The 12601-nt window shown below is 42.2% G+C and overlaps 2 protein-coding genes across 2 annotated transcripts in view; one reads left to right on the top strand and one right to left on the bottom strand.

Annotated features, from left to right (window-relative positions):
* The window catches only part of KCNK13 (potassium two pore domain channel subfamily K member 13), a 205771-nt gene that overhangs the window by 139312 nt on the left and 53858 nt on the right, over nt 1–12601 (top strand). The window lies entirely within an intron of this gene.
* Nucleotides 1453–7575, bottom strand: LOC114030154 (zinc-alpha-2-glycoprotein-like). The gene is made up of 4 exons (XM_027844905.1): nt 7396–7575; nt 4314–4556; nt 2788–3060; nt 1453–1700 (listed from the first exon to the last, which is right to left on the bottom strand). The coding sequence occupies exons 1-3, from the start codon at nt 7490–7492 to the stop codon at nt 2798–2800; spliced, it is 603 nt and encodes a 200-aa protein (XP_027700706.1). The 5' UTR covers nt 7493–7575; the 3' UTR covers nt 1453–1700; nt 2788–2797.

Below are 12601 nucleotides of genomic sequence, written 5' to 3'. Positions count from 1 at the left end.
AACTCTTATTCTTATATCTTAAGGATATCATGGTGGCTTGGGGAGGGGGCCGAAATGGTCTTTTTCCTGCAGTTTCTCCCAGCAGAATGAATGAATTACCTAAGGTCACCCAGTCAGTAGGGGAGAGCTATCATTATAACCTAGTTTCTCTGATTACAAATCCAGTTCTTTATTCTCTGGTATCTGAACCCCAAACCAGACAATTCTACTCACCACTTCCAAATTTCTTAGACATTGTAGTCCCTAAAGCAGGAGCAGGAAGAAGACAATGACCAGCGACCCCAGTCATACCAAATTCAGAGATCCATGTTGACCAGGAGTCATATTCCACAGAAATGACATGGAGGCTGTGAAGCCTTGCTTCTCCTTTGTTATATGCTGTTGAACCCACTCCCAAAGATGAGAGTTCAGTGATCAATGAGAGTTTCAGGGTGGGAATCTACCCTCTACATATTGGAAACAAAACACAGAGAACCTGGAATTCCCAAAGGAAAAAAAAGCCAACACGATATATATCCTCAGAAGCATTCATATGAAAAAGACCTGAGGGTTGTATTGGATAATAAGGTGAGTCAGTATAGCTACCCCCAATAACCAAACCAAAGTAGAACAAATCTAGCTTAACATCATTCTGCATGCCCCTAAGTATAAGGTGTAGATGGAGGGCCTTGGGGTATGATAGTTTTTCTCGTTTCTGCCTGATTCACACTACACATGGACATTGTGGCTAGCTCTAAATGCCACATTTTAGGACAAGCATTAGTAAGCTGCAGTGATTCTAGAGAAGTGAGTAGAGCAGGAATGTTAATTGAAGGAATGAGGAATATTTACTCCAAAGGAGAAAAAACTCAAGCAAGACATACTGTTTTCAAATAATTGAAAAAGGGGTGTCATGTGCAAAGGGGAATAGACTCCTTCCCTGTGACTTCAGAGGGCAGAACTATGACTAGAGGTTAGAATTCAGGTACAAGTTACAAGGAAGCAGACTTCAAATGGAAATTCTTGCCCTCCCCCAAAGAGAGCTAATGGGGCGGAGGGGAGGGGCTCAGCAGACAAGGAGTTCTTTCTCTTCCAAAATGACATTGTAGAGAGAATGCCTGTTTGAGATGGAAGTTAGGCTAAAAGATCTCTGAGGTGTCCTCCATTTCTACAAATTCATGACCTGGGGAGAGGGGGAGAGACATCCAAATACACTTGTTACAGTGCTGTAGGGAAGGTAGGATCAGTGAGGGCCTTTCCATGAGCTGAGTGTTGACTGGGGATGGCCAGGCCTAGAGCTAGGAGTTACTGGTTGTGTGACCCTGGGCAAGTCACTTAACACTCAATACCAAGACTAGAATATCAGAAGTGGCAGAACCAGTTGCATTGTTACAACAAATTCATTTGCTGGATTACTTTAGACCAATGAAACCAGAGATCTACACACACACACATTAACAGTAACACCTCAAACACAAGTAAATACTGTATGACTTTTATTTTGTTTTATGAGACATTTAGTTGTTCAGCTTAATGTTTTTTATTTTACATTGAAAGCTCTTACAGGGAAGAATCTGGATCTATGTAATTCTCTTTGCTGGAAATGCAGTGAAAGGTCACTGTTAAGTAGGGGGATGGTAATGAAGATCTTCACAGCTTTTCATTCTCTTCTTGGGCTTAAGATGGAGCTCCATTCCTGAGTCCCCCTCAATCTTGGCAACCTGTTGAAACATGCTATTTACCAAGTGATTCATTTACTTCTATTATTCTTCTGTTCTTTCTCTTCCTGTCCCCTTTCATCTGAGAAGTTGACAATGAGTCTTCACAGCTCTCCTAGCCAGTCATAGCTTCTTAACTTCAGCTACAACATCCCACCCACCACCAACTTCCTCCACATTCCTTCTTTCCCAAGATTCTTCCATCTCATTTAGCATTTCTCTTTTCTTATTTCATGCCATCAGGATTTCTATGGTAGCCTGTCAGGTTGATTGTTTTCAACGAGTTGTTGTTCACTCATTTTAATTGTGTTCAACTCTTTGTGATCCCACTTGGGGTTTTCGTGGCAAAGAAAACCAGCTCATTTTTTACAAACGAGAGAACTGGGGTAAACAGGGTTAAGTGACTTGCTCAGGATCACAGTGCTACTAAGTACCTGAGGATACATTTGAACTCAGGAAGTCCTGACTCCAGACCCAGCACTCTGTCCCCTGTGCCACCTAGCAGCCCTAAGTAAGTGTGTGGGATTCGATTCAGTCTCAAGTCTTCCTGACTCCAGGCCCAGAACTCTTTTGAGTTGACCACTTTGAGGCAAAGAGATAGGAATAACTTTGTTTTGGGGAATGGTCATTGAAGAAACTTGATTGCCCAGAGGAGAGAGTATGTGGATTCCCATCAGAAGCTGAATAAAAAGAGCTCAGGAGTGTGGTTGAGCAGTTCCTGTTGACAATCTGAGATTTGATGAATGGAGAGAGAGAGGGAGGGTTGAGTCTTATTATGGAAGGCTTGTTTTCTGTTTCCTACACCATCTTGCCTGAGTACCTCCATCTTTCCCTGTATCTTTCACAATGCCCAGTAGAGAGGGACCTCACTTTAATTTCAATTCCAATAGAACTAAAGAGGTTTTTGAATTCATATTTTCAAGTACCACTGTCCTCTGGTTAGTGGAAATGGGTGGTGGGGGAAATATTCTGGGGGCAATGCAGTTTTTAAAATGTCTTCAGACCCTCTAATGGTAGTGTTTCCAAGTGTCCCCAGTCCCTAAATTGACCCAGCCATGGTGAGTATCACAATAAGATATAAACAGATTACCTGGTTTATCCTAATTAGCCTTCTTATAATCCCGGTATTGTTTGAGATTCTCAATACATGTCTTTTCCAGATATTCCTTGGCCTGAGTCACAGAACCGTCTGCCTCCCATTTCTCCTTGATAATGTTAGCTGCCGGTTCCTTTGGGATCCAGGCTGGTTTTTCCTTGTCAAACTCAATAAATGGTCGGTCATCATAATCATAACGCCAGAATCCATTGGTGGCACCATTCTTGCAAAGTTCACAGCCATAAGTTCCATTGAAGACATGCAAACCTGAAACACCCAAGCACCAAGTATGGTGAACTCTCTAAAGTATAGAAAAATGTGTTTCCAAATAATGATAGTCCTGAGATATATCCATGCGTCCTTGCAAATGAAAAGAGTGTTTCCTTATAACAAACACCCAGTTCTTTTCCTTTAGGCAGCTAAGGCATGAAGAACCAGATAGGAAGCAAGTTTAAAAAGAGAGCAGTTCTCTTTAGGCTAATTCCTTGCATCATTCTAGATCTCATTCCATCATTTTCCTGATGATAGGAGTAGAGAGAAAAGAACAGCAAAGAAAAGAATTGTTGAAGTTAGAGCTGGAAATGACCTTACCATAACCTATCCCACCCTTCTCATATATAAATGAGAAAAATGAGGCCCAGAGGAGGGCAATGATTTTCCTGAGCTTTTTAGGACAGCAAATAAAAGAGCCACCATTCTACCCTATGTTCTCAGATTCAAATCCAGAACTCTTTGCATTCCAACAAGTTGTTACAACCTACGACTAACCATACTAACAGCTAACCTGGCCTGGTATGTGTTTCCCTGCTATGGACAATGGAGAGTAACAGTCAATGTGGTTAAATGGAAAGAGCACTAGACTGGGTGATTGGACATCATGAGGCCAGGCCTGGCTTTGCCACTGACTGATCTGCATCAGATCAGTGGATCAATGATTTATAGATAGATGGACTATCAGAAGCCATCTAGGCTCCTGACTAATTGTTCTTCCCAACGTACCAAGATCATGATCACTTCCCTCTCTGTAAAATGGGTGCATTAGATGATTTCTAAGGCACTTTTCAGTTTTAACGTTCTCTCAGTCCTAGAATCAGGAACATGTCAGGCAACAGTGTGGTGCCTCCTGTAAGAGGCCCAAATGCCCAGTGGGGTAAGGAGAGAGAACTTACTTAAGCTGATGACTGAGAAGCAAGAATTGATCTATCCCCACTTCATGTTTCACTGAGATCATTGTGTTGGGGAGAATAGCAAGAAAGGGGAAACAGAAAGAAGGTAGGTAGAGGACAAAGTTGGGTTTTAGGGATGGTTCTATCTTTGCATCTCACTGGGTTCGTTCTCTCCACCTTGAGGCCTATGGTCAGTCGTTGCTCCTCCTTTCTCCCCCTTTTCTCCTTTCTCCCTCCTCCCCTTTATATACCCTTCTTCCTTCTGCCAATTGAGGACAGTCTCTGTTAGGCAGAAGTCTACCAGGGTTAGGCATTGGCTCCCATGGTCCCTGCCCTATGTACTTATCCACTCACCACTGACATCTTTATAGTAGGCCATGATTTCTCGCAGGTACTCCATTCCAAAACCTTCTCTTCTTTTCTGAAACTGACTCTCCTGGTTCCAGTCATCAGCATTTTCCCATCCTGGTTCCGGCACTGCCTCCTTGCTATTGCTGTCATATTGGTAGATGGGTTTTCCATTGAAGTAGGCCTTGTTTGTGAAAAAGGGTGTGCCTTTTGATTGTTCTTTGTCCTTGTATACCAGAGAATCACACTCTGAAAAAAGCCATAGAGAACTGGGTGAGACATTTTAATGCTAATCTCCCAAATAGAGTCACTTATTGGGGGTGACAGAGAAGGGGGTTAGAAATGGGGTACTGACATGTGAACTTTGGCTACCAGGACCAATAACTCCCCATTGAGAATACTTTCTCCTGGTTCTCCCCTCTTCTATCTGTCTCTCAGCCAGCAACTTTGACCCCAAATGATCCCAATCCCAAGTTATTCTTCCTATGATACATTTGGAGTATGCCACAGATCTCTGTCTACCTACTTGTAATGAATGAATGAACTCATGAATAAAAATGCTTTTAGTAAATACTTAATATTTACCAAGTGCTATACTAAGTTCTGAGGATAGAAACAGGGAAAGAAGTTAGTCCCAAATCTCAGGGATCTCCTCCCCTCATTGGGAGCAATACACAATAAATGGGATTGTTCAAAGGAGGATGTCCAAGATGACAGGAAAACTCTAAACTTTGTCATATACAGACCAGGGATGTTTAACCTGGAGAAAAGAACAAATGGATGTGTGCTTTTTTTTTTGTGGTCACATGATAGCTGTCTCAAGAATGTGAAGGGCCATCAGATAGAAGAAGGATCATATTTGTTCTCTGTCACTCAGGAGGCCTTAGTTTTTGAAGAAGGATCAGCTTTCTACTCTATAAAAAGAAGAACAAGGGGGTAGCTAGGTGTCGCTGTGGATAGAGCACCCGCCCTGGAGTCAGGAGGACCTGAGTTCGAATCCGGCTTCAGACATATAACACTTACAAGTATCTGTATGACCCTAGGCAAGTCACTTAACCCCATTGTCTACCCAAAAATATAAAAAGAAAAAAAAGAACATGCTACATTTTTATTTAAAATAAAATGGACTGCACTGCCCTCCAAAGTAGCTCCTAAAGTATTCAAGCAGAGATTGGATTCCATTGTATGGCATGTGGTAGAAGGTATTCTGTGTTGACTGGCACGTTTCATTAGATTCTCTCTGAAGCCCCTCATTCTTCTCATGAAGAATCTGGTACTCAATGAACCTCATATCTCTAGGGTCCCTGGCCCAGCTCCCAGCCCCATAGCCCCATTATGTTTCTTCCCTATTGTTGGTCTAAGGGGCTGGGCCACGTCTGCTCCCACTGGAAGAGCAGCCTCCATCTCCATCTTGAAGGAAGGAGACTTGAAGAAAGAAAAGAAAAGCAGTGGGCACTGTGAGAAGGGAGCCGGTTAATCTCTCAAGGCTTCAGCTTTCTCACCTGCAAAACTATAAATGGTAACATTGGGATAACTTACTACCCAGGGTTTTGAGGACAGTATGCTATGACACAAATACTTCTGGGTTTAGAGAAACTGGGTTTGAATCCTGGCTTTGCTAATCAATACCTGTGTAACCTTGGGCAAATCATTTTAATGCTCAAAACTACAATTTCTCCCTCTGTGAAGCAAGGTTTGATTTGTGCTACTCCTTTAGGCTGCTATAAACAAGCTTCTTGCAAACTCTAAAAAATTATACAGTAGAAATATAAAGTATGATTAATATACAAAGATAAGAACAAAGAAATGACTTTCCTGGGTCTGAGTGTCCTCTTACTCTGATTCTGTCTCTGACAGGGTTACCAAGGGACAAGGAGCATGGGCTTTTCCCTCCCCTCCATGATTTCCACCTCAGATGGTTCATCATTTACTTCCTAAGCTCCAAGTTCTCTACATCATCTGCTTTTGCACATTCCTGAGCTTCAGGGCAGAGCTTGATAGACATGAGAATAGGAGCTCTAGACCTCCCTCCCCCAAACTCCTACCCTCTTCCATCATGTCTTTGTAGTTTCTGAGAGATGACACACTGAATGCTGGAACCTCTAGGTGACTCCTGGCATAAAATCGTAGGCTCTGCCCTCCTTTCCTCTTTCCAAACTCAGCTCCTTCCCCACTAATATAACACATGGCCACAGGCACATCACACAGACAGTGCCTTCTGCATAGCCTCCGAGGAGATGCAGTAATCTCTGAAGGTGCGCCAGGCTCACCGTGTCATTCTTATTTTGCCTCAACAGCAAGGTTTCCTGGTCTGTAGCATCAATACTTTTTCTAGATCTCTGTTCTCATCTCCATTTCCTTCCTTAAATTTAAAAGGTTGATAGATAACCTAGAGATAGGAAGGCAATTCCTCAGGAAAAATGAAGCTTGTGCACCTATTGACTCTGTGTGCATGAGTGTGTGTGTGTGAGTGTGTGTGTATGTGAGTGAGTGTATGTGTGAGTGTGTGTGTGTGTGTGTGTGTGAGAGAGAATGTGTGTGTGTGTGTGTGTGTAGCATTTCCCCTTTCCTCCTGGGTGATGGAGGAGCAGTGACCTCTGGGCCTAATAGATGCTGATCTATAATCTAGTATTTTGGGAGTACCATGGTAACTGTTCAGAATCCTGCCGCTTCTTTTGTCCTTTCCATTCTGTCTCTCCTTGCTCTATGGATTTCCCTTCTCTTTGTCTCTTTCCCTAATTTTTCTCCCAGCACAATGAGTTTATCTGCACAAAACCAGTTCAGGAACTGGCAACCAAGGCACATGTTGAGGGGAGAGTCCCATTCTGCCTCTGAGATTGCTCTCCTTATAGGTTCATAGATTTAGAGGTAGAAAGTATCTTAGAGGCCATCTATTCCAAACTCCCTACTCTGCCCTCATTTTCCCAAACTGGCCTATAGAGATTAAATCACTTACCCAAGGTTCCACAGCTAACAAGGTAGAAAAAGATTCTTTGACTCTAAATCTAATCATTTCCTCTCTACTCTTTGATTTCACCACACCTCTCACTCCCAAACCAGACATCTCTTTCCCATTTGCTCTACTCACGTTTTCCTGGTTTAGGGGCACTTTGAGGCTTCTGTCCAAGAACTGTGGTCCCTGAAAACAACAGCAGGAAGAAGGCAGTGATCAGGGGCCCCATCATTCCAAATTCAAAGATGTATTTCAGTTCAGAAATCTGGTCTGATTCAGCTGAGATATGATGGATGTTGTGATAGCTCTCTTTTCTGCTGTATTATATACTGTTGAACCCTCCTCAGGAGATGACAGTCCAATGGCCAATAAGAGTTTCAAGGTGGAATCCACCTCCTGAATACCAGAAACCAAACAAACAGAACCTGAAATTCCAGAAATAGCACCAACAGGATGTGTCCCAAGAGCAGTTCTTATGAAAAAGACCTAGGGGTTTTAGTGGACAGCAAGCTCAGGGTGAGCCAATGAAGCTGATTGAGTTAACCAAAGAAAACCTGATGTAACATTGTGCTTCATGAACATCACTGTGGGGTTTAGAGGAAGGAGCTTAGGGTGTGATCATTCTTGTCCATTCTTCCCTATTCTAGCCACATGTGGAATACTTTGTCGAGTTCTGAAGACACATTTTAGGAGGGCAATGGCAAGCTGGAATGCTTCTAGAGGAGGGGCACCAGGAAGGTGAGCATGTTAGAAACCAGAAAGATCAATCGAAGGAACAGGAAATGTTTTCTCTGAAGATTATATTCATGTAGGATACACTGACTGTCTTCAAATATCTAAAGTGTTTTCACACAGAATATAGAATACGCTTGTTTCCTGGGGCTGCAGATGACAGAAATAGTACCAGAGGACTCAGACATGATGGGGAGCACATGTCAGATGGAACTTCCTACCAAAGAGGGTTCTGCAGAAATTGAATGAACTGCTTCAATGACAATGGGTTCTCTCTCTATTAGCGGCCTTCCAAGAAGAGGCTATAAAGTGAATTCATACTTCAGATCTGAGATGAAGACCTCTGAGTTTTCCTCCATCTCTCAGAATCTGTGACTCTGGTGGCAGAGCATCCAAATACACTTGATATTGTGTTTTGGGGAAGGTGCATAGGTGTAGCCACAGCTAGGGCCAGGTACTGGTTAGAAAATGACTAGTTTTTTTGTTTTTTGTGTGTTGTTTTTTTTTTGACTAGGCGATGGAGTTAAGTGACTTGCCCCAGGTCACACAGCCAGTAAGTGTCAAGTGTCTGAGGCAGGATTTGAACTCAAGTTTTCCTGACTCCAGGGTCAGTGCTCTATCCACTGCGCCACCTAGCTGCCCCCAAAATGACTAGTCTTTAGAGTTAGGCCTAGGTACGAACTGAGAGTTTATCAGCGGTCTCTGTGTGCCAACCTAAGATGACAAGAAAGCCAGTGTTAAGTTGTCTTGGGGTAGGGATGAGTTCATAATAGCAATTTGTATTCTGAGTGTTTTTGGTGAGTGTAGGTGCAGGGAATGGGGAGCAGCAGTGGCCAGAACCCTTTAATTTCTCTTGGTCGTCAACATGCTGACTTCCCCAAGGGAGCTAAATTAATTGGCTCTTTCCTGTTTGGGAGATCTTGAAATCAATTCTTTGTGGCCTTTGTGAATGCATAAAAATTCAGATTTCTGATTATAATTGACTAAACTTTAACTCCCCAATGAAAACTCCTATTCGTTCAAGTCCCTAAAACTTTTCCTTTTGATGGACTGACTAACCAAAGGTACCCCAAATAGAAATAGGCTAAACCACATGGCTCCATGTTTGGACAACTGGGGAGGTGATTCCAGGTGCCTTGCTTGGATGCCACAAGGCATTAAAACTCAAATTCAGCTGATCCAGTTATAAGGGACTAACTCTCAATCCCCTCACATGACCACTTTCATGATATTGATAACAATACAAGAAACTGTCCTTCTTGTTCCCTCTTTCAGCCAAATCCAATGAGAGTAAGGTTCAACCAATGCTCATCTCCCTCCCTTCTTTCCCTCTAGTGTAATGTTTTTATGCCTCTTCATGTGATAAAATTTACCCTTTTCTGCCTCCTCCTTTCCTTTTCTCTCATTACAATCCCTTTTCACCCCTTAATTAGGCTTTTTAATCAACATATCAGAGTCAATTTATACCCACACCCTCTGTCTATGTATGTCGCTTCTAGATGTCATAATAAGGATACAGTTCCCAAGAGCTGAAACCATCATTCTTAACTAAGGAGTATGAAGAGGAAACCAGTGACTTCAGAGAGTTGGAATGTTATTTTAAGTTTAATAGGTTTCCTTGTTCTAACAGCCTAGCCTTGACACAGGTTTTCAGTCAATCTACTCATATCTCCCCAGCTGGACTTGTGAAATTTGGCTTTTGAACTCAAGGATAAGATTTTAAAATTTATCCTTATTGAGTTTCATCTTATTCAATTCAGGCCAGAGCTTTAGCTGCCAAGATCTTTTTGGTTCCTCATTAAATGATTAAGAAGAGTTTAGGCAGCTAGATGGGGCAGTGAAAAGAGCAGTGGGCTGGGAACCAGGAAGACTCATCTTCCTGAGTTCGAATCTGACCTCAGATACTTACTAGGTATGTGACCCTGGGAAAGTCACTTAATGCCTGTTTGCCTCAGTTTCCCCATCTGTAAAAGGAGCTGGAGAAGGAAATGGAAGTATCATTGCCAGGAAAACCCCAAATGGGGTTCAGACATGAATGAAATGACTGAACAACAACAAAGGAGATAATTAATAATACAAGCTAATACTTAGCATTTATATAGTGCTTTAAGATTTGCAGAATGCTTTCCATATGTTATATCATTTGATCCTCATAATAACCTTGTGAGGTAGGGGATATTATTATCTCCATTTTACCCAGATGAGGAAAAAGAGATTGGGAGAGGTTAAATTGCATATCCAGATTCACTTAGCTAGGGTCTGGGGCAGGATTTGAACTAAAGTCCTATCCTTTATACATTGCACCACTTCACTGCCCCCCACATGACAGCTAATGCTGAAGAATTGGGGAAATTGTCAGTGGGAGACATATTGAGGAATTGGGAGGCCTTCCCATGAACCTCCAATAAGAGAGAGAATCCCAGGGGGGCTGGAGGCAGGTGTTTTAGAGGGTAGACCCTCTACTTGCCTTTTCCTCTACCTCAACCCCATCCCTCTGCTCTTGGGTTGGGACAGAGTAGCAGTTAAGTATTCCCACTCACTGTCAATGCCATACTATACGCTTTCTGCAATACTTGGGTACGTCTGCTCAAAGTTCCCATCATCCTATCTTCCCCTCCCATGTAGCTTCCTTCCTTGGTTCCCAAGTACCTAAACTACCTCTTCCCACTGTCTTCTCATCCCTAATGCTGCTGAATTCCTACCCTTCCCAGGAAATTTTCCCACTTTGATCAGGATGAATGAACTTCCCAGCCCTACTGTGTCTCAACTTGGAATTCCCTAGATGGCCCTCAGGTATCTGATGCTTACCTCCACTGATACCTAAATCTTTGCCCCACTCTTTGGTTAGCACCAACATCTTTATATTTATTTTTAACTTATGTTTGCCTCAAGCATCATTGTGGCTCAGTGGAAAGAAATTTGATATTAGAATCAGGAAGCTAGGGTAACACCCTTCTGCAACATGCCTTAGGTAAGTCATTTAATACTTAATACCCAGACATGTCTAGGATAGCAGAAGTTGCAGGACCAGTCATATTGTTACCAAGAATTTCCTTACTGGAACTATACTAAACCAATGAAATCAATGCTCTGCACCCCCCTCCCCAGTGCTCTGTGACCTTTATTTTACATTGACATTTATTGTTCAGCTTAACATTGTTTGTCTCTATTGTAAATTCTGAAAAGGAAAAAAAATTTAGGATTATGTAATCCCCTTTGCTAAACACTGAATGACAGTTAACAGTATGGGAGTGTGGTGATAGTGACAAAGACCTTCATAGCTTCTCATTCTCATCCTGACTGGGGTTATCATGGAGTTACATCTCTAAGTCTCCCTCATTCTCTGCCATCTTGTGAAATATGGAAATCTGGCTACTCAGCCAAGTGATTCATCTGTTCAAAGTTTCTTCTGTTTTCTTCTTGTTTCCTTGTCATCTGAGAAATTTCCAGTGACTCTTTACTGTTCTGCGTATCAGGTCCCACCTTCTCAATTTTAGATACAGTGTCCCATCCATTTACCACCACCTTCCTCCTTCCTCCTTCTTTCCTAGTATTATTGCATCTCACAATTCTCCTTTCTCATTTCATCCCAAGTCAAGATCTATATAGTGCCCCATTTCCAAAGAGATGATTCCCCAACCTTCCCTTCTTCTGTGCACCAAGACACCTCCTCCTGCCCCACTTCTAAATGTTACTATCAATTCATCAGCAGTATTTATTGAGCCCCGACTGAAACAAACACTGTTCTGCAGGTTATGGGGAGTGCAGAGGAAGTTAAAGATTGAATGCCTATTCTCATACTTGGGAAACATTCAGAAGAATGTATTTCTAAATGAGGTGGGCCTGACCACCAAAGTGAAAGGAAACTTTAAAAAAGAGAGTTAAGGTGAGATCTGAAACAGATAGTGAAAGATGAGAAGGCTTTCGACAAGTAGAAGGATAGAGTGAGGACCCTGAAAGTGTGAGAAAAAAAACAGTAATCAAAGAAGTGAGGAAACAAATAGGGTCTACTATGTGCTAAATGCTTTATAAGTATTATGAAATTTTATCTTCACACCAACTCTGGGAGTTATTATTATATTATTATCCCCATTTTGGAGTTGAGTAAAATGAAGCAAATAGATGATAAGTTATCTCTTCTACTACAACAGCTAGTTAATGTGTGAGACCAGATTCAGACAAAGGTCTTCCTGACCTCAGGAGTAGTGCTCTCTCCAATGTGTCACCTACTTCCTTTTAGAAATAGAGATAGGAATGACTATTTCAGCGTATCAGACAATGAGAAAACTGATTGCCTACGTGGAAGTAAGTGTGTTCCAGTAAGAAGCTAGAGATGTGATGTGGTCAGGAATGGGATAGAGGGGCTTCTGTTGAAAAGCTGAGATTTGATGAAGAGAGAGATATGTAGTTAGATGGGAAGAGTTGAGTCTTTTTATGAAAGTTTTGTTCTCTATTCACTACCTCATCCCCTCATGCTCTGCACCCCCCTCTATAGAATGAGGATAGAATGAGGGACCCTACCTCGAGGACTGGAAACATTTGACATCACTTCAAGTAGAGCTAAGGAGGGCTCATAAGCAATCTGAATTCATATCTTTGAGCCATTTTG

Source organism: Vombatus ursinus, unplaced genomic scaffold, assembly GCF_900497805.2.
Source record: "Vombatus ursinus unplaced genomic scaffold, bare-nosed wombat genome assembly UNPS02014945.1, whole genome shotgun sequence".
NCBI classification, from domain to species: Eukaryota; Metazoa; Chordata; class Mammalia; order Diprotodontia; family Vombatidae; genus Vombatus; species Vombatus ursinus.
Note: the sequence above shows the minus strand (reverse complement) of the source record. Positions and strands in the feature narration are given on the sequence as shown.